Below are 22,567 nucleotides of genomic sequence, written 5' to 3'. Positions count from 1 at the left end.
GTATTATAACAAGGCATTTGTCACCATAAACTTGGACCATTTCCTGAAAAATATTCGAAGGGGATTTTCCTTGCAAGTGTAAAAACTTGATAACTGAGCAATATGCAACTGGCTCCATGGCACAGCTTCAGCAAAAAGAAAGAAAAAAAGAAAACAAAAGTCTTTGTCCATGGTTTCATTTAACACACTGACTTGTGCCTCATGATTGTCAGATTTTCTAGAAAATTTGTATGATGTTTTGTGTTCCAAAGAAATTGTTAAAAGGCTGTTGAAATTTCATTACTCTACCATAATTCATACCCAGACCAAAGACTTATTGAACGAACCCCCCTCGTATTTCAACTGAATACTGTTACGTTCCAACTTTTTGTGTTAAGCTTTAGTGTTGTTGCTCTTACTCTCACATTTTAGAAAAAGATTAAAAAACAAATGTGAAAAATAAATAACAGTCTGATATTGATAAAAATTACATGGTTTATTTACAACTGATTTATTTACACAAACAATTGCCACACATAATTTGGCAGCTACTGGGTACTGTATGTGAAACAATGAGCCCGAGAGTCCAATGAAATATCGATCATCTGAGAGGAAAATGGACAAAACACCCAAAAAGTAAACACTGAAGATGTTAAACTTTCTCTGCAATGGCCCATCTTCAAATATGACCTTCTAGATAATGCAATAGGCCATTGCTCTCACTGGTAAGGTTCAGCATCTTTCAAACACTTTATACAAATCGGGCAAATTGGCCAGCTGAATGATTGTGCGGTCAGTCTCAGCATCAGTGTGAGGCAGCAAAAACTGTTTGATAGCTGAATATATCACATGCTCTACTGTCCATTTCCAACCTTGTGATTTGTTGGCAGAGGACTCCTTCGTTTCCTCATCTGTATCCTGTTGATGACAAGAACAAAATATTCTTATGACATAACAACTCTCCCAAGAAAAGCATTCAGGACAAGAGAAACAATTTTTCAGACAAGAGATGGATCACAAATACGCTTACATTTCCTTGGTATTTTCACCACTCATGCAAGGTACATCTTCATTGAAACTACTGATAGGAAGATGGTGGAACATTAAAGAGCCTCCTCTATGGAAAATTATAAAAATGAAAGATGGTGTCAGAGGAGTTTACGAATCCACATGACATTTGACTTCAAACAAAATCATGGTTAAAACTTACAGGCATGGAAAGAGGAGAAAGATAGTAACAGACACATTTTGATAATAGATTTAGAAAAATTTAGCTCGGCAAATTACTGACAATGGACTAGGTAAGATGAGGATGCCCCATATTGATCAGAAACACGCTCTGTTAGTGTACGAGAGAAAGAGAAGATATGCTGTTTGCGTTAATTGTGTTCCAGTCAATGTTTCTCCATAAATACTACTTTCTTTCCATCCTTATAAGGACGGTCCTATCAGAGACGGACGTAAAACTAGGAGGTCCCGCCCCTTAAATAACCTAATAGTGTTGATAGGGGCGTTAAACCCTTACCATTTCACCTTATAAGGAACTTTTGGTTTACAGTGGCTGGTACAACACACACACAAAAATTCACCAATATCAATTGTTCATACAAACATCTGGAAATATCTCTGTGCTGAAACTTATTCCTAGTTTTTTCCAAATCTTTCTGGTGCAGCAAGCCCCTGCGGCAGCACCACTAACTGTAGTGTTTTTAGGCCATTCCCAAATGGGGGAACCTTTCCTCGTTCAAGCACAGTAGAATTGTAAATGGGCTGACTTATGTCACGCTCATAACTGCCTGATCTACAACAGGGAACTGCTGCTTTTTCTTTCCAGATCATTATTATTGTCATTTTCCTCTACTTCTTTTGTATGTTTGTCACTCTCTTGTGACCTGCTATTTGCGGGGTGCCTTGATAGTTGAAGCAGACCTTGTGCTGTTGAAGCTAGAGAGGTGAGCAGTCTAAGTCTGATCCCCTGTAAAGACAGCTCTGTTGACACCCACCACTTGGCGCTCACATAACCTTATGCAGTTGCGAGCGCCGTAAAACCCTCTACTATAATAAATAAAAATAAATAATTTCTGGTGCAGCAAGCCCCTGGACCTCCGTGCAATGAATGTGCTCACTGTGGCGGTCTCCTTTGTGTCTTCGGCATTCCAAGTTCAAACCCAAAAAGTTTCACAGCCCACTTGCAAGTCTGTCCGTTGCTAAAAGGCACAATCTCTAAACAAAACACACTTTTAGTGACTACAGAGATCATAAAAGCAGTAAGGAAAAGACTACAGGTATATATATAAACTAAATTGAATTTGGTTAATTGACCAACCATGTTTTCTTCTTCCTCAGTGGGATTTAGCTGACTCTTCTTGAAAGCGTAGAACTGTGCCGTTTCCTGGCAAAACGTGTCGAAGCACTCCTTCTCAGAATCCCAGTTCACCTGAAATGATAGTCAGATACTTGACTCTTTTGAAAATGCAACACAGAAAACATCCAATAACATGTACACAACTGGGCAAACACATCATTTCATCCATCATAAGTGACAATTATACTGTGGAACTAAGATTTAACAAGGTTGCCGGGCCTGACCTAAAATCTCGTCGAATCCGAGTGTTCGTCACAGCAAACATGAGATTTTTGTGTAGATATATATTTACAGGCACTGAACAAGTAATGTATAAAGGGAAGTCACAAGTGGTGCCTGAAATACCTGCATATTATGAGCTGTGCAAAAAAAGACAGATTCGTTCAAATACACACCTGTGACATCTCGATTGTTTGACAAAAAGTTGTGTTGCTGTGTAGAGCCCAGCATAGGCAAACTTTTGATTCCATAGACCAGTGCACAATTCATTACGGGTTATTTTTATTGATTTTAAAGAAGAAGAAAAAAAAGGTGGGGGGGGGGGGGGGGGGAATCCATCTCCTTTCGTTGAATCCGAGTTAGTTCCACTGTAATAATAATAATAATAGATTGCATTTATATAGCGCATATCCACTTATGCAATGCTCTATGCGCCTAATTATGGGAGGATAACAAAACAAAACAATGTGCAGGATTTAAAACTCAAAGTGTCTTCATATGGGGTAAAGATTTCACTTCGTTAGAGTAAAGACGAGTCGAATTAATGAAGTTTTTAAAGAAAATATCGATGTGCACACAAGCACAATCTGAATGATGCTCATGGAAAGTTTTTTCATACGAGGGGCAAAGAGGCAAATTTTAAAAAACCCATAGATTTGACATGGCCATGTCATACCTCTGTTGCAAGCCTAAGGATATACATAGGGAGGTTGTCAAGTGGTGGAACATACTGGTCAAGCAACATCGGTAGGGTCAACAAGTCACCATTCTGTTGATAAAACAGATGATTAGCTCGTGTAAATAAATAAAAGAAAAAATTCAATGGAAGGATAACTTACTTAACATACTGTGAGAGATAAAATAAAATAGATCTTTAAAATTTCTTTTTTTTTTCTAAAACAGAGTGCCTGAATGCCTTGCTAATTGTACCTACCTGGTACAAGAAAGTGGGAAACGGATGCGAATACAGATATATAAATATATATAAAAGGAGTATCATGCACTACCAATTCTTTCTGAATTAACTTGGCATTGTAGTCATTTGCAATCATTCAATGATGGAAAGAAAAGTCACATTACATAATTAACTATGATGAAGAGATCATTCTGATTAAAACAAATAAAGGTGCACTAGAAACAAATGAAAGAAATAGTTGCCTTGGTAACTGCATAATTTTAGACGACTGCAACCAACCACTACACCTTCCCCCAAGTTAACAAAAGTAATGAAATTTAAAAAACAAAAAAGCACCAAAAAAAACCCAACAAAAAAACAACAAACGAGGAAAAACAAAACAAAAACAACCGTAAGTTAAAAAAAACCTTGAAACCCCCCCCCCCCCCCCATTTAAATGTAATAAAAGTAATCTGATTATGAAAAAGAACCCCCCCCGCTTGATATTAAAAGGTTGTGGGACTTTATTTTTCCACGGCATCAGATCAAAATGTAGCACTTTGAGTGACCAGCAAAGTGCTTACTTCGTCTATCTCCAAACTGAAGTAGTCCTGCAACATTGAAGCCTTTGAGACCAGAAATTGGACAACATAGTCCGCCATGTCTTCTTTTGGCCCATCAGCCGGAGTCCAGCCACTGCTGTCGCAGCTCAGAGCCAGCAACACCAAGTCTCGGACTGGAGCTGCTTCCTAGATATGAGTTGGTGTTGAAAAGAAAAAAGAGAACCACATATCAACAATCATAAGCAAATTAATATGTCACAAAAATTTTGTTACTCATAATTTTGTTCTTTTAACCGCAGATTCTTCAAAATTTAGTAGAAGTAGAAGTACAGTTGACAATGTCTAAGACAGCCACCCATTACAGAGAGACAGCCACCCATTACAGAGGAGAAAAGTGGCTGTCTTAGGCAGGATGCCTGCCACCTCACACAGTGTCACTTTAATGTAAAAAAAGAAATGTGAGGGGGAAAACAGTAGTGGCTGCTTGAGCATGCTCAACTGTATTCAAAAAGTAAAGCATAATCATAATGAGCCAGCTAAAAAAATAATATGAAAGAAAAAGCTGACAATGTAACTTTTCTGAAAAGATGCAATAATGCCTCATTGCCGACCCAATCTTCTCCCCTTTTCGTTGTCTACTCTCTACTTTGACTCAAATACTGACATAAGCACACTTGCATGCTTTGTCCACTACTCGCTCACTGCCTCTTTCCGTTTAGTAAAAATATTCATTACGATTCTTTCTACTTACCGACAATCTCAGTACTCCAAAGTTCCCGAAATCTTCCAGTAGGAGCTGGTAGAACAATTCTTTGCTGAAAAAGAATCAAATATATATCAAATTACACAACATAACCTCCAAACCAAAGGGATAAATAACAAGATAATAACATCAACTTTTTTCAAACGTTTAAAAGCAATGTGTAAATGAGACATGTGGAGTGTGATATGATAACCAATCCATGTGTGATGGCAAACATGTATGTTTAAGACTGTCACCTCATTTTGTGGAAAATCCAAAGAAACTGAGGGGTAAACATCGTGAATCGGCGAGATAGTGTGGCAAGGTGTCAAACACTTGTTCGTAAACAGGCATGCCGGTATGGTGACAGGTGTACATGTGGTGACAGGTGTACATGTGGTGACAGGTGTACATGTGGTGACAGGTGTACATGTGGTGACAGGTGTACATGTGATAACAGGTGTAATGTGGTGACAGTAGAAAGTGTACGTATGTTCAAATGTAACAAAAGCAAAAGAAATCTCTTCCCTAGCAATTAAAAATTTCTGCCTCAAATCAACAGAACACAAGTAAGTAAGTAAGTTTATTCAGTGTTTAAGGCCATTGGCCCACATCACATCACATAAAGCACTCATTTGATAAATAAAGAACAAAAGAGTGGATTATTTGTGAATGGCAAACACCCTCATTGATACAATCTCAATCATTCAGGAGGCTGGCTGCTTCAACACAGCCTGTAAGGGCATCCAAGCAAAAAGACTGAAGTACTCGATAAAATAAACTAACTTCCCAAAGTAGGAATCAAAATTATGTCTTCTGTGTGAAACAACAGTCTAACCATTGTTGGTAACCATACTCAAATACATATATATATATATCACCACACTGCCTCACATATATATATATATATATATATATGAGGCAGTGTGGTGAAAACCGGTGCTCGGCAAAATAATGAAAGTCAAGAAAGTGGCATTTTTCCGCAGGTTTGAGAGTTTTTTTAAATATAAAATTTTAATGTTTTAAATTTTTAGCCCAACACCTTCCATGTCAACCAAATAACACGTTTCTGGGTGGATTGTATTGAAAAACGTCAAAGGCATAAAAAAGTGCAAATATTTTGCTTCCATAGACTTTTAAGCTAAGGAAATAACTTAACTTCGGCGGCCATTTTCTCACTAATTTTAACTTTGAGTGAGACCAGCGGCCCCCACCTATTTCATTCGCAAATATCTCCATTTGTATTCCGAATAAATGGATATTTTTTCATAAAAAGCAAGACAAATAAAAAAGCTTTAAGATGATACCAATGATTCCACATGCCTTAAAATTGACGAGCGCCTGATTCCACCGCGTCGTGACACACATGATTAAAAAAAAAAAAGTAAACATTGTGAATACTCAGAATACAATCCCAAAGACTGACCTCAGGGTTGTCGTATTCACCAAATATAACTTTGTGCTGTGTTGCACTAAAGCATGGCTCTCGCTGACACAGCCCACAAAGGTGTGATTCTGAAGGAGCTCTCTCATTCCTGGAGGAGGAAAAAAAACAACAATAAACAACAGTCAATGTCCCTTTTATCCACATATTGCATTTATCGAAGTGGTGACACATACAGCTATCTGTCACACAAATTTGCTCATCCACCATTGGTGTTCACAGTCTCCCTTCATTACGGACAAAATCTTAAACTGTTAATACTGACAAAATTTAACAAAGGCACATCTCAAAATCATCCGACCTAGCTCACATATTCCTGCAGGGCGTATTACAAAGATCGAGAAGAAGAAGCAGGTAGAGGTGAAAACATGGTAGGACAATATCCAATAATAAAGAGACCTAGAGCTGAATGGCGCCTTGAGGGAGTCAGAGAACATCGAGGGATAGAGGGAGCAGGTTGCCAAGTCACCGTAGTGCTCCTACCTTCAATGACGATAGGATAAGGAGAGAAATGAACCCCCCCCCCCATGAAAAACAGATAGTTTAACCGAGTATTCAGGAAACAAAAGTAGGCAGACCAAATAACAACTTCTTCATGACCAAAAAGGAAAATTTCTCAGAATAGCCCCCAATAAGCGGAGTTTTGTGAAAAAATAAGTCACCTAGATTCCAGTGGACTCATCATCATCAAGTGCCAGATCTGCAACAGACTGCGGCGATCATGGTTTTCCAATCATACCTTTGCTCGGATGCTCTCAAAAAAGCTACGTTTCCCTGATCTTTCCCTGTTACCCATTTGTTTAGGTTCCCCAAGTATGTTGTTCTGGGCCTACCCCTGCCTCGCTTGCCCTCAGTGGACTAAGACCCTAAAATAAATCACCTGATGTAAAGAAAACAATAAGCGAGCCAACTCTCGAAGTGATCTGAATACAGCGTAGTTCACATGAGCAGATACCTGCAATTTCTATTCCCTACAGCACCATTTCTGGTTACCATCAATCACATAGTCAACTAGCCGAAAAAAAATAAGATTTTATGTAAAACTGTCCTTTAAAAGCCCCCCCCCCCGGATAATCTCTTTTTTCTCTTTTTTAAGCCCAATGGCCAGCCTGAGTACATTACCTTCACTTGCATTATCTCGGATTTCTTGTCTCAACTGGGCCACACTGGTGAGTTTGATATCTCTCCGTTTCACTTTTGGGGCTGCACTGTCATTTTCCTTGCTTGATGCTGCAGTTTCTGTGCTGCTGCTACTAGCGTTACTGAAAAGAGACAGTAATTCAACGGGTTGTTTGTTTTTGTTTTAGTAGAGGTTTTACGGCGCTCGCAACTGTATAAGGTCATATGAGCGCCAGAAGATTAGAGGTGTTAAAAGAGAGTAACAAACATTAAAAAGAAGGAGGGGAGATAAGGACGATAGATGTTTGATAGGAAAGAAGAAGCAAACCCCACCAGAGCACCTGCCAACCACCCACTCATGGGGTTGAAAAAGCTAGTGAAGCTATAGCTTAAGACAGAGGAAGAGTAACCGAGGATACAAAAGAGGAGAACAAAATAACATTTATGTGCTTGTTTAATAAAGTTAGTTTACCTCGATTTTTCTTGTGTTCTAGTTGAATGAGTTGACACAGACCTCCCAAGGAAAGCGTCTAATTTTTGCTCTTTGCTGTCTGTTCTCACCATATCTTGAGCTCTCACTGATTCAGCGCCTGATAAAAGCAAAGGCTTAAATTAAATCCTCTCAGTTTACATTTCATTCAAAAAACTGAAACCACACACTAAAAATTAATATTTTCAACAGATGGCTAAATTTATCCCATAATTCCCCCCAGAATAAAAGAAATCACAAACTTGGTCAAATGAGATCAGCAAGAGGCCAATGTGATAAGCCGACAACATACCAGACACAAAGCAAAACAACTTACTGTTGCTTCTTTCCTGACATTTAAGTCCAGATGAGTGTCAAACTATAATTTTTTAGTACTATTACTATTACAGGGACAAGTAAAATGACAAATGATGTCTATTTGCCACCTCTCTAAACATTTCCTACGAAAAAAACAAATTCCTTCATGAAGAGGGAAAAAATTAACACAAAGTTCGTGGAGGATTACTGAAGTAAAAATATAATCCCTATCCCTGGCTTTCTAGATACTTATAATATTCTACTTCAAATATGCATTTTACAGACAACCTAAAGTGTTACAAAGAGTTTCTGCAATGCTTCTTAATCTGACCTTCCTTGCCTGACTCTTCCTTTCTCTTAACATCATCTGGGATAACAGTCGGGAGCATTGCCTGTGATGACAACAACAAGCAAAATGTCAGAAATCACGCTTATGAAAAGTGTAGTCAAATAGAACAGTCGAACCTGCTCAAAGGGCCACCTGTCTAAGACAATCACCTGCACAAACGATTGCTTCCCCCCCCACCCCTATTTAGTGTTTTTTTCTGTATTAAAATGACTCTGTTCTGACACAGATTCTTTTCGTCCCCTCCTGCCCACCCAGCAGTAATGGGTACCTGACTTCGAGTTGGGGAAGTAAAGGCGGCGTGGAAAGAAACTGGCCACCCTACCACAATATGCCGAAGGCCCAGGAAGTTGTCTCCCTAACAAGGCAATCCTCAATGTCCGGATCGGATGCGGGAACAACTTTACTTTTTAATGACTCTGTTCATGATGTCCACCTGTCCGCAACAACCACTTTCCTCCTCCACAATGGATAGCCGTCTCTGACAATTTCAACTTTACTACATTATGAACTCAACTCAGAGAGCACATAATTTTCACTGGAAAAGCTAGAAAAGAGATGCAGATACCATGTCCTAGGCTTTACCACGGCATAATTTACCATCTCATAGATCATCACCCTTTGACAAATTTTAAATTAAAACTGCAAAAGAAGACTACCCATACCATAAAGTACCAAGAGCACTGCAACAGCAATGCCTGTACCTGAGTGAAAAAAGTCCTGGATGTATTTGCTCCGAGAAGTTTTTCTTCTACAGCAGCTTGTATTGACGATATAATGGAATCCTCGTGCAGGAAGTGAACTTCATGTTTTGTGGGGTGAACATTCACATCAACATTCTGGGTGGAAATTTCCAAACTGCAAAAATAATAAAATTAAAAACAAAACTAAACTGAGTTTCAAATTATATGAGAAAACAGAACAAAAAGAAGCAAATTGTTTCTTCTATATTTGTGGCAACAGGACCCACTGACGTATTGTGACATTTTAAGCTTGACACTTATATCTTCGACAAAAACAGTTTATACCTAGCTGATCATTAGGCAGAACTGTAAAAATATACACGTCAAATATTAAATTGTACACTCTCCGGTTCATTCAGAGGGTCATACAAGATACAGGGGGGGGGGGGGGGGCAAAATCAAAGTCTTATGCCACTTTCAACAAAAGTTAGAGAACTTTGGGGAACTCCAAATGTCAATCTCCCCTTTGGAGAACGAGATGAGACCTGAAAACTTTTAACCCAACAAATGCAAAACCAAAAAACGCCAAACCTGGACAATGGACACCATGAGGCAGTGTCTTACCAACTTAGCGAACTTACTGCAGGCTGAAGAAACAAAAATACTTACCTCATGTAAATGAATGGGTGTGTTCCTTTTGGTAGATATGCTTGATAGACTGTGTCCAGTGCCTTCCGGATGCCTGAAGAGTCCACCAACCTGTCTTTTTAAACAAAAACCAAAAAAAATAATCAATAATTCTTTTTACAAATATATATATATTTTTTAATAAAAGAGAAACAAAGAAGACTTCTCTTGTTAGTGACTGGTATGGTAAAAACATCACCATCATAACTTTAATTCCTGAGCAGTTTATAGTGATGGGGATTATGTGCTACCCATAGGTCTGTGCTGACAAATATGTCAGTGGCTTTCTAGACTGGCCTTTGAAGCATTACATATGTAGCCAGATATCGTTTCATGTTCTCCTCTTATGTTTCCACAGAGTGAATCATGTGTGTAGAAAAGTAAGAGTGTCTTTGAACAAGCATTATGTCACAGCAACATGAACATTGTTTACCTTTATTTGACATTGTTGTTCCATAGAGGTACCCATGATTTAAAATGATCATGAGTATCAAGTTTGAATTTCCCTGAAACCTCGTATTAAGAAAACAGTATGTCAGATCCCACTAACTTCTTCGATGGAAGATTCACTGCCCTACGAAAACAGAAATTTAAGTGTCTTTGAGGAAAAAAGCAAAAGAATGCACATGATTCGCATTGAATGCACTTGCAATACATTAAAACAACACATACTGCCTATAGTTGAATCTTGCGACTTATTTAAGTGTCTCCAACAAATAAGCAAAATTGAGGGTGATGGGTCTATCTAAAAGAGTACAACGGAGATCTACCATAGGACAGAACTTCAGACACAATGCACTAGGAACGAGTTTATATGTTCTGTATTACCAAAATGAAATTTCTTTTGTACATCACTGATCTCATACTGTTACGTCATATCAGCACACAGGGATCCCCCCATCAACCTTCTATATGCCTCTTGACAACTTTTATAGCCCTTCCAAAAGAGCTAAAAATTAATTAAATCTGAATGAAATATTTTAAAAAAACCAATACTTACGATTGATAAAAAGGAGGAAAATTGACTTTTTAACTGAGTAGTTTGCATTGCTGATGAGAGCTTTCATTGCAAAACCCAACTTGGTGTCTTCTTTTGAAACTTCGAGCAATTCTCTGAAAGCAAAGGAACATGAGCATTAGAAATGACAAGCTGCTAAAAAAATCATCAAATTAAAAAGACACCTATTCAAAATCCAACATCTCATGAAAAAAGGGTTGCAGTACAATTGTCTCTGCCTATGATCTCGGAGCTTGGGAGCAAGGAAAATGCAGGATCTTAACCCTATCCGTACGCCCTGGGGTCATTTTGCACCCTGGGGTTGTATTCTTCACATTTTAGAATACTTCTAGTGCAGAGATCTCCTTCAAAATTTCAGTATTTCTCAAAAAATCATTTTGACAGACTGCTATGCAAAGCGTACGGATTGGATTAACGAGTAAATTTCCTCTTTGGAAAGTGGTGGCACAGAGTTCCACACGCCGTATGGATACAATAGTAAAATACGACGTACGGATAAGGTTAAGCAATGGAGATCTTAACTGAATAACCAGGGGAAAGAATCCATGGCGACTCACAGTCAAGTCCACACTCAGTACAATCAACCCTTACATTTACTTTGAAAATGAAGTGATGTGACTCCAGGTTTTTTTGGAGGTCAATTTTTATTTAAAACACTCTGTTCTGATGGCACCAATGAAAATTTCAAGAACAAAAGGCAGGCTCACTGCCAACAGATGACCACATTACACAACAGTGACCAGACAGTTCCCAAGTATGGGCATCTGTCTGTCTGGCAAATTTGTGCAGGGGCTGAAAGAAAAGTGCCATGGTCAGGGAAACAAAAACTAAAAACACCAGTGAGTTCATAGTTTCATGTGATCCAATCCGATGTCGCCTCGTAGGCCCTTCCCACCCAGTGTTTCTTTCTGAGAGTGATTTTCTGTCTAAAATCATACGTCAATTTACTTGATCAATGCGCAGATTTTCCAGCTGTGGCAACAATCCGAAGATAGACAAAAAGAATGAGAGAAAGGAAGAAAGGAGGAAATTTCCACAAAAAGTTTGCTATCATGGTTAGCCAAACTTGGACCAATATGTTGGTTAAAAATGTATTGTCGACCAACCCGTAATGAATGCATAGCGAGATAATGACGGATTGTAGGAAATGCGCTATCTGGCAGGTTTCTACAACATTAACTTATATTATTGCTGAGAGAATTGCTATGCATATCCGGAACTTATAAAAGACAATACGAAAGCGAGTACGGATCCTTTGCTGTGGAATTTTGGTAGCCTATACTATTGCATTTTTTGTTGTTGATAATGATGGAGAAGCAAGTACGGAACTGTCGGAAAGTACAGACTTTCGTAAAAATACGAAAGATTGGAAGCACTGGGCCTGCCTGAGTACACTACCTTCACTTGCATTATCTCGGATTGCTTGTCTCAACAGGAAAAAAGTAAAAATGTGTTTTTGTTACATGTTCTGTTCTAAGATAAGGCACCCCACCCTCAGTTTAAAAAAAAATCTGAGACTTCCTAACTGATGGCTTTATGTCATCACTATGTAATGTGACTTTTAAAAATGCTAAGTAAATTTACCTGCTCACAGAAACGCCATAAATCGCCCGGATGTTGTCGACGTAAGTTGAGCCACTTGGTGTCCTCACATCAGCCATGCTCTCCCCTTGCTGCAGAATGCAAAGTTGAAAACAATCAGCACACCGGGTGTGCCTGCCAGAATCGCTTTCAATAGGAAAGAAGAAAACCACACCAGAGTGGAAGATGGGACAGAAATTGAACCGAAATATTTACATCTCATTTACTGTGCATTTTTATTTAAAGTTCTCGTGAAGTTCACTAAAAGGGGTAAAACAAGGACTAATTGCAGTGAAATCTGCTTAAACTGAAATCTGCGGGACTGCCGGATTTTCTTCGGTTTCCGTAGGACTTTCTTCAGTTTAGAGAGGTTGCTCAAATAGCAACAACTGTCAATAGAGTTGGGAATGCTATGCTTGTGGAAAGTTTCACTTTTTGAAAGTTTTCTCATCTTCCTCTTTCAAGTAGAACAATTTGAGCCACAGGCTGTACGCATTGTGCCTTCTCTTTGACAGCGTCAGTTTGCTTAATCTATTGAACAGTCATACAGAACAGACCAAAGAGTAGATATAATAGAGGGAGAAAGAAAGCCCAATGCCAGTGACATCATGAAACACTTCACATGCTGTCAAGTGCTCATGGGTAGGGTCTATGTGAATTAGCTTTGCAGAGAATAAGCCATAGCCAACCAAAGGTCGGAGAGAGACAGCAACCTGCGTGGAAAAGCCAGAAGAATATCCAACCAGCTGTTAACTGGCATGATCAGCAGACAGACCTTTTCATTGATCCTGGAGAGGAGGAAGGAGCAGCTATGGAACTGTGCAGCCTGCAATGATGCCTATTCTCCAACAAAGTAAGTATCAATATAAATGTGTTCTTGTGTATCTTTCTTTTGTTTTGCTATCTTGAAGTGCGTAAGACTTGACGATTTGCGTTACTGGAGAGTGAGAAGATTTAGATGACAAAACGCTCGAAATGCTTTTTGATTAAGAAGTGGGAGCATTTCGGCTAATCAATATTTTCCTTACAAGGACGAAGAAGAAAAAAATCAGAGGTTTTATTTTCTTTCAGTATAATGCTGTTTTCGTACTAACTGTACACCACAAATTTCACAGATCTGGGTGTATAGTAAATGACTATATATATATTTTTTACAGTAGAGGGTTTTATGACGCTCGCAACTGCATAAGGTCATATGAGCGCCAAGTAAATGACTATCTGAAGCCTGTATTCCATACCTTTTTCAAAGTAAAACCCACAGTGCAGTTATGAATTGCATATCTGAAAAGAAACAAAAAAAGTTGCACAGTATTGCACTGAAGATCAGGAGGGTGTGAATTCTATCTATAAATTCAACAAATTCTCATTTATAATGAATACAAATTTACGACATGAAATAGAACATGACAATGTGTTTAAACAGTACTATTGACTCTAGAACAAATTTATATTTTTTATATTTGATCCGTCATTTTTTTGTTTCGCATGCAACATGACAGAGAAGGAAAAAAACAAACAAATTTAGACGTGCCACACCATTTCTTAAATATTATACTCAGCAACATAGCTTACTGCTTATTGGATAACACGAGTAGAATTTTCAGTACACAAACTGCTTCAGACAAAAGTAGTAATGCTAATTTGGTATATAATATAATCACTTTAGCACAACTCATTAAAAAAAATTAATTAAAAAGAAAAAAGCAGCTGAGAAATATGCCGTAACTCATTTGCTCCTAAAGTCAACACTGGCATTGTGAAAAAATAGTAACACAGAAAATCAGAGTTTTACTGCACTTGCAACACAAACAGGTCACATAAAACAAAAGATCAGAGGTGTTGCCAAGAGAGTAACAAACAATGAAAAGAGGGAGGAGAGATAAAGATGATAGATGTTTGAAAGGAACCATAACAAAATTAAACTCTTGAAGATGAAATATGACCCCTAAAATTTTTTTAAAAAGAAGCCACATACATTTTACATAAAAAGAGTTACAAACCTGCTCACTACTTCAACTACTTTAGCATGTTCCTCAGCTGGACTTCTCAGGGCCTTCCGTCGTGTAGACACATTGTAGAACAAGTCCTCTGCCTAGAATCATTAAAAAGACAAATATGTGGCACTGAAATATTTAAAAAGGAAAGTAAAAATGTGAGGCAGCGTGGTGGAATCAGGCTCTCGCCAAAATAATCAAAGTAAAAAAACTTGCATTTTTCCGTAGATTTGTGAATTTTTATCAAATTTTTGTTTTTTGGCTCAACATCTTTCACGCCCATAAAAGCACTCATTTCTGTGTGGATTTTCCTGAAAAATGTATACAGGCACAAACAAAATTTTCAGTTGCCATGGACTCTTAAGCTAAGGAAATAACTACTCTTTGGCGGCCATTTTCTCACTAATTTTACCTCTGAAAACAGGTGACCCCCACCTCCTTCTTTCGCAAATATCTCAACTTGTATTCAAGACAAAATGATTTTTTTTCATCCAAATAAAGACAAGTGAACAAGCTTTAAGATGATACCAATAACTCTACATGCCCAAAAATTGACGAGAGCCTGATTCCACCACGCTGCCTCACAAATGTCCTATCACATTTCGCTCCTTTACATTTAGACACCCCACATAATGTTTTTATTTTAATGTCCTGAGCAAAATTGTTAGTTTTGCTTGACACCCCCCCCAAAAAAAATTTTTTTTAAAATAGCCAGAAATGGTCAAAGGTATGCCTGGTAAACATCTGAAAGTGCAGACCAAAAAGAAAAGAGACAATTTAGGCACATTTCTTTACTTCCCAACAACTGTAGCTCTTAATGACACATTAACAATAGAAATGCTAGAAAGCTGTGTGCTTTTATATTCTTCTTTTTTACTTTACGTTCTCCTGCTAGCTAGATCTCAAGCTTATTTAACTGGCACTTCTGTCTTTTTCAAAATGTTGGATTGGCACTTATGCACTTCTAGCATTCAGCCCTTCAGTTGCAGTGAAGCTGCTGAAGAGAAATATGCCAGGCACATAGAAAATACTCCAAGAAATGTCCCTAGTAAGAGATATAGAATGACAGACTTACCGTTATTTGAGTGCCCATGTTTCCAGCACATGGCTTCACTGGCTCTTTGAGTCTTCCATCAGAGTACATTCCTCTGTTTTAAGATACATGACAGAAATATGTGAAATATTCAGTTCATTAAAATGACAAAAGGATTCTTCTAGAAACAGTTATTTTTACTGGGTTTTCCCAACACGCTTATTTCCTTTCACTCTGACATGTGCAACAACAATTAGATCTGAATGTCCGCACAAAACACGAAATCATGTTGAGGGCACATCTTTAAGATAAGCTGCAAAGAGATATAACATTGTTTTAAAGAAAATTGGGAAGAAATGTATTACTTAGTGTAACAATCAATTATCTCTCAAATAGCCAGTTTGAACACATCATTTCGTCCGGTTTTTTTGGTGTTCTTGATACAAAAACTCATGAAGAGTATGTTAAAAAGCCAAACCTGAATAAATATATTCATGCTGCTACAGATTCTACGCAAATCAATAATAACAGAATAAAACAAACAGACAGGAATATTCAGACTCAAATATCTACATTGGCAAAACAAGCAAAAAGCATGTTGAAATTATTGTAACATTTTAATTCGACTGAAACAATATAAACTTTTAATACTGGGAAATGCTAAATTCAGTCTGAACTTATCATTTGATCACAAACAAAACCTGTGAGTAACGTTATACCTTCAAGATTATGTGGCTTGCACTGCTCTAATAGAAATGTTAAATTGAAGAAAAGAATGTCACTGAAATTCTACTTTCAATTTACACCATACCACAGGCTAGGACATGTACCCCAGTGGTCTCAAACTCAAAATCACCCAAGGGTGGCTGGAGGTAGTCCTGGTGAGTATGGACCACATCAAATTTTTTTTTTTTTTTAAAGGTTTGAAGTGTTAACAAAAAGTGCATCTGATATATTCTTTTAATTTTTATTTATAGCATTTCAGAACATAAATGTTTCTTCATCACCAGAAGCTGTCACAAACCCTCGCTACGGTAGCTCACAAGTGATAAAACAGTATAAAATTCCATGACAACACAGAAGCAAAAGGTGTGATATGTTTGACCAAAATTTGTGGGCTCGACTAAGAGTTAACTTTGAGGTTGAGTAGAGGCCACAAAATATCATTCTGCTAACTTCAATTGACCCGTGGACAAAGAATTGAGATGCCTGATTTACACTGTCATTCTCTTTACAAGTGTTGTCTTCTTCTCCATCGCATCACACTAGAAGTGGGGGGGTTTTGTGGTCTAGAGGTTAGGTGTTTGCCTCTCATTCAATGGGTCCCGGGTTCGAATCTGGGTGCCAATGGAGAACTTTCTGCTCTAAAATTTTCTCCTTTCACATCCTTTCATTCTCTCGAACAATGTTCTGTCGTCTCCTTTCATCTCCACTTTCTGCCCCCACCCCCTCACCTCCTTTCCCCCGTCCTCTGGGCTCCTGACTCTTTCTGCAGCCTTCCTACTACTTCTCTTTGGCTCCTTCTTACTGCTGTCTTTCAGCCACATCCCTGATCTTATAATAGGAAAGATTTTCACCTAGCATTCTCGGATAAGGGCCAAAAATCTCGCAGGACCCATGTGCAAGTTGCGCACGTTAAAGATTCCTTGGTGGTCCAAAATTGATAAGGGTAGATTTCGGTCGCTACCCAGGCAAAATTCAAAATTTCCTACCAACTGAAAATGTGTCATGTGTCCCGTGCGCTCATATGACCTTATGCAGTTGCGAGCGTCGTAAAACACTTAAACAAAAAAAACCCAAAACACTTGAAGTCCAGTATCTATCATATACTGGGCCGTACAGCTCTGTTCTTCTGTCCGCCTGTACGGCTTCTCATGTAGTGTCAATGGGGTTGGCCATGTTTCCTGTCTGAGTGCCCTGTGTGTCTTGCAGTGCTAAAGGATGCCTAAACTGGCATGCAGGCCACAAGTTTGAGATATTTGAAATACACTTTCATTCGCTTTATAAGTGTCTTGAAACTATCGTTTGTCTTATACCTATATGCACACTTGGAGTCTGCTGTTCTTGTAGTGATGGTCACATGAGCTACATGGCTGATACTGGCAAGAGCCTCCCCTCTGAAACCGTACGTATTAATGCTGTTCAGGTCTTCGAACTGTCGCAGTTTGCTGGTTGTGAATCTTTCACACACAATTTCCATATCATCTTTCTGGAAATAGAAAGTCAAAACATGCATAAGCTTAAAACGTTTTTGACAACCAACAAACAAATAAGATCTCAAATGATGCAACCACAGAAAAGTGATAAAATACTTTAAAGAAAACAACACACACACCATCTGAAATATTGTTTCTGAACAGTTCTTTATGCAAGATGAAAAATTTACAAATTATACAAGTTTTAAATTAAAACCATGACAGACGTTGATAAAAAATTAGACATTTCAAATCATTATGTCAACTGAGGATACAGAAACTGATACGTCAGCAAGTCCGTTGTGTAAGAAAGAAGAGAAATATGGAGAAAATCAAAATAATTCTCAGTTCCCAGTACCAAAAAAACCTTCAAAGTGTCAGAAAACTCTGGGATCTTTCATGCACTATTCTGTGAAACTATTTTTATTGAGCACCATCACAAGACACACTGTACCTTAATTCCGCATCCATTGTCTTGTATCTGCAGCATCTTCAGCCCTCCTTGTTTTACTGTCACTTGAATATTAGTTGCCCCTGCATCCAGACTGTTGAAGATATCATTTATCAAAACAACTATAACTAAGTCATTCCATCCTCCTACTAATTGCAATGATGATTGACTGTTTAATATGCCGAAACTACAAAGGCAACACTGGCATTGTGAAAAAATAGTAACACAGAAAAGCAGACCAAAAAACAAAACAAAACAAATAACGTTTATTTAAGAAGACAAACCTATGACAGAGACATTGAGCTGACGTCACATTGAGAACAAGACACTTTGTAAAATTATCATCCTCCAAATTGTGAGGCACACATCAACAATATTTCCTTAAACATTACCACTCCCAAGTGAGAGATTTGTTTTAGTAGAAGTTTTACGGCGCTCGCAACTGCATAAGGTCATATGAGCGCCAGAAGATTACAGGAGTTCCAAGAGAGTAACAAATATAAAAAAGAAGGGGAGAAAAGGACGATAGATGTTAGATAGGAAAGAAGAAGCAAACCACACCATAGCACCCGCCAACCACCCACCAAGTGAGAAAGGTGCAATCTTTTTTTTCTCAATTATTAGAAAGACTTTCTAGTTATTTCAAGCCCCTCTAAAAAAATATTCAACGTACACACACACACAAAAAGATAAAGTGTCTCTTTTGACTACAAGCACTATGTTTCAACATGACAAGAAGCAGACTGAGCTTGAAGAGAGTCACCTATTTTCAATCATTTCCTTGAGGGCATTGGCAGGCCTCTGAATCACCTCTCCAGCTGCTATTCTGTTGACCACAACTTCATCAAGGCGCTTTATGGATGGTCGCGACTCGGAAGCCATGTTGAAGTCAAATCTCAGAGAATATTGTTGGAATCACTTCAGATCACTTCTCTGTTTTCATCAAATCTAGAAGTAGAGGAGCAGAAATTTTACATGAATGCTGAACTCGCTAGCAATAGATAGATTGTAATCATTGTTAGTATCACACATGATGTGAAGGTCTCTCTCCTCTGAGTATTGCTCGCCTTCTCATTCTCTTTTTTTATCCCTGTCTTTCTTTCTCCCCCACCTACTTTCCTACTCGATCTTTCTCTCGTTCCCTCCTGTCAATTAGGGCATGGCATGTGATATTTGCTTGGACTTCCCCCTGTTCTCTACCCCCCCCCCTCTCCTCACACATAAACACACACTATCTCTCTCTACCGGGTAGGCCTGTGAAGTGAGGGAGTAGTCAGCGCGATCAGATCGATCCCTTAAGACGACCGCTCGGCTTGATCCCTTTCTAGACGCGTCCCGATCTCGATCGCTCCCTGAATCGCTCACTCACTCAATTGTTCATTTGATTGTCCCTCTTGTAGAAAGAGACCTGCTGTCTCCAAACCTAGCGTGATTTAAACGCATCCACAATATTAAAGATGCATATATCTCTGTAAAATAGAATTATAGGGCCTATTATTTTCAAACACAAGCGTGGAAAAACAAGCAAAAACAAAGAAAGACGAAGAGCTGGGAGGACTGACCGATCCCGATCGAGCTGAGCCGGTGGTTTTACTCCTTTTTTTATCTCAAGAAAAAAATATGCATGAGTAGTGTAAATAGATCTATAAAACTCGATAACCATCCACCCAATAGAAAAGAGGGTCAGATTTCTCCGTCCCTCGGACAGTACCTGCCTCGCTAAACCAGGGGGCGACTATCGTCCGCTAATTAAAAATTTTTAAAAAGAAAATCTATAAAACTCACTGTGCCGTGCAATCTTCTTTGTTTGGTTCATGTCTTTAAGTTTTAGGTGTCTAATCCTTTGTGTGTTGTTTATGAATTGATTTACCAATATAAGTAGCTTGGTGATCTCAATGCCTGTTATAGTTGAAAACACTCACAAAAGCAGTTTATTCATGGATTCTTTAAGTACTGTATTCAACGACACTGGAAGGGAAGACTGCAACACCCCTACACCACCGCTCTTTCACAGCTGCCTCTCTCCGCTCGCGCAATATGCTAGGAGTCTAGGGGTTGGGGTCTCTCCCCTTGTGGAAGAGATTGGAGTAGCGAGCGATAAGAACTCGGTGAGCGACTAGAGATCGGGATCGGCTCGATCGGATCAATCCCGATCATGATCGGCTTGCCGATCTCCGGATCCGCAATCGCGCGCAACCTTACTACTGGGTCTGGGCACTGAAACCTTCCGAAATCACAAAAGATTTCCCCTACCGGGCCTGTATAGATCTACTTCGTGACTTTGTTCCCAGTAACCGGGTCTGCTTCTATAGTCTATACTATAGATCTATTTATACACTTTGATATAACATAAATCAAACGGAGTGTCTACGTACATGGTAACTGAGCACCTAGTCTCAGTATTTACGTACATGGTAATGGGCACCTAGTCTCAGTATCTATGTACACGGTAACCGGGCACCTAGTCTTAGTATCTCTACATACACGGTAACCGGAATGAAAATATGAATAGACTCAATCAAGTCTGAATAGAGAAAAATTATATTTGGACTCTGAAATGAGTCCAGCATGACGTCCCTTCCGACTTCCGACCCTTGTTCCTAAATATTTCCAGCATTCATGAATTTGTTTTCAACTATAATTGATAACAATCGAGACATATCCAGTTACTAGTACTAGATCTATCTAAACTGGCCCTCCCTGGATTATTAGTTTTAACAGAACAACCAAGTTGAGTTGACCTTGCTGGGGCCAAAGTTAATTATATGTCGACCAAGGAGATTGGGAGTAGCGATATATCGCACTCTCGGCTTGCTGGGGGAAAAGGAGTTGGGAAGAGGCCACGGCTGTCGGTTTTGTGCGATGTGATTAAACAAAAAAAATTACAGAAAAACTATAGCACATAACAAAACGAAATTAAACATGGGGAAAGACAAATGGTGGTGGAAGTAATGATGATGCTGTAGTGGTGGTGGAAAGACTATGATTTGTCGGTTACCGTGTACTTAGACACTGCCATATAGGGCATTGGGTAGATCTAATGAGAGTGGTCTTTTTACTGTTGACACAATTACACAGTCCTAGTAAGTAGGCAATTCTAGTTCTAATTCTGGATTTACGTAAAATCCCCAGACGACAGTTATTTATACATAAGACCTCCTTACTAAGAAGTTGAGTCCAAAAATAAAAATAAAACATTTTTTTCCAGACCCGAGTCCGAATAGATAAAACCCAAGTCCGAATAGATGAAAATTATATTCGGACTTGAGTCCGAATAGAGCTGGTCATGAAAATAATAAATCAATATTTGTCCTGTGCTGTTACTTGCTGAAAAAAAAAAGAAAATCATACGTCTTGTTGGGCTTGCCATCGTGACCAGTCAGTGAACCTGCGCATGTGCATCACATTGTGAGTACTGGTTGGGGTCACCAAAGTTCATTCAAAGTTAAAAGTCTGTGCGCTGCGAAGTACAGGGCTCCGGAGGGAATGGGGGGATTATATATTGATTTTTTTTAAAGTACAGTCGAGGGGAGGGGTGGGGATGAAGGCAACACCGGAAGACAAAAACTGAGGAGTTTTGAACTGCCCGGTTACCGTGTACGTGACACTGAGACTAGATTCTAATATGCCCAGTTGCCGGTACGTGACACTGAGACTGAGACTACGTGCCCCGTTCCGTTGCCAGTTACCGGGTAGGCAACGCAGATATTGAGGCTACATGCCCGGTTACCGAGCACATGACACTGAGACTACGTGTCCGGTCGCCGGTTACCGTGTACATAGACATAGACACTGAGGCTAGGTGCCCGGTTACCATGTACGTAGACACTCTGACTCTGATATATTTCCGTAAATCATAAGAAGGGTGATCTTGTAGATCTAGATCTAGAATCTAGATCTAGATCTAGAATCTAGTTAAGACTAAGACTAGTTCCTTCCGTTCCTTACTTTAAAAAGTCCACGATCAATTTGTTTACATCCAGAAAAGAAATCCAGAAGTCTTGATGACCAAATAGGCTACACAAAGGGCAGGGATATGACACCAAACTGCAAAAAATCTAATTATGGTAAAATTCAGGGCATGCCCCCCCCCCCCACAAGTATTTTTGTTCGCCCCTGAAACTCTTGACTTTAACTTTAACGAACGCAACTACAAAATCGCCCAAACAAGTCCTGGTGCAACGTTGTATTGAGGTTTTACATTTGAAAAACTCTTACTAACAAAAAGTGTCTTTTTAATGCATTTCAACCAAGCATGAGCACAGTTTGCTGCCTGTTGCTGGCCACTGAAAACTGAAAACAAATAAACAATTCTACTAACTTGGCCTACCTTGCACTTTCACGCACTCACATCCCCCGCCAATACTGCTGAGACTGGTATCTAACACCCAGTCACCCAGCTTTGTTTCTTCTTTGCAATGCCTCTTTGGACAAGGCTAAAGCTTCCCTTCAAAGTACCACAAGAG

At 38.9% G+C, this 22,567-nt stretch overlaps 1 protein-coding gene across 2 annotated transcripts; it reads right to left on the bottom strand.

Annotated features, from left to right (window-relative positions):
- Positions 1-451: 451 nt before the first annotated feature.
- LOC101863337 (DNA mismatch repair protein Mlh1) lies at positions 452-22,479 on the bottom strand. 2 transcript variants are annotated; one of them, XM_005096230.2, is made up of 20 exons: positions 22,432-22,479; positions 18,865-19,049; positions 18,105-18,195; positions 17,492-17,664; positions 15,498-15,570; positions 14,429-14,520; positions 13,667-13,709; positions 12,432-12,520; positions 10,830-10,942; positions 9,812-9,905; positions 9,164-9,317; positions 8,445-8,505; positions 7,799-7,916; positions 7,330-7,469; positions 6,190-6,298; positions 4,773-4,836; positions 4,043-4,207; positions 3,240-3,332; positions 2,306-2,416; positions 452-897 (listed from the first exon to the last, which is right to left on the bottom strand). In XM_005096230.2, the coding sequence occupies exons 2-20, from the start codon at positions 18,981-18,983 to the stop codon at positions 712-714; spliced, it is 2,088 nt and encodes a 695-aa protein (XP_005096287.1). In that variant the 5' UTR covers positions 18,984-19,049; positions 22,432-22,479; the 3' UTR covers positions 452-711. The 2 variants fall into 2 exon arrangements, with proteins under 2 accessions (XP_005096287.1, XP_012936736.1); XM_013081282.2 differs by lacking the exon at positions 22,432-22,479 and adding an exon at positions 22,320-22,408.
- Between the last annotated feature and the right edge of the window lie 88 nt (positions 22,480-22,567).

This window comes from Aplysia californica, unplaced genomic scaffold (genome assembly GCF_000002075.1).
Source record: "Aplysia californica isolate F4 #8 unplaced genomic scaffold, AplCal3.0 scaffold00124, whole genome shotgun sequence".
Taxonomy (NCBI): domain Eukaryota; kingdom Metazoa; phylum Mollusca; class Gastropoda; order Aplysiida; family Aplysiidae; genus Aplysia; species Aplysia californica.
This window is presented reverse-complemented; position numbering and strand designations above follow the sequence as displayed.

What these genes read in the sequence shown, in the direction of transcription:
- LOC101863337 (XM_005096230.2), bottom strand. Translation starts at nt 18,983, where the DNA reads ATGGCTTCCGAGTCGCGACCATCCATAAAGCGCCTTGATGAAGTTGTG. An exon ending in CCAGGACTTTTTTCACTCAG is followed by an intron (nt 8,506 to 9,163) that starts GTACAGGCATTG and finishes TTGTCATCACAG; the next exon opens with GCAATGCTCCCGACTGTTAT. An exon ending in GGAAGAGTCAGGCAAGGAAG is followed by an intron (nt 7,917 to 8,444) that starts GTCAGATTAAGA and finishes TGCTTTTATCAG; the next exon opens with GCGCTGAATCAGTGAGAGCT.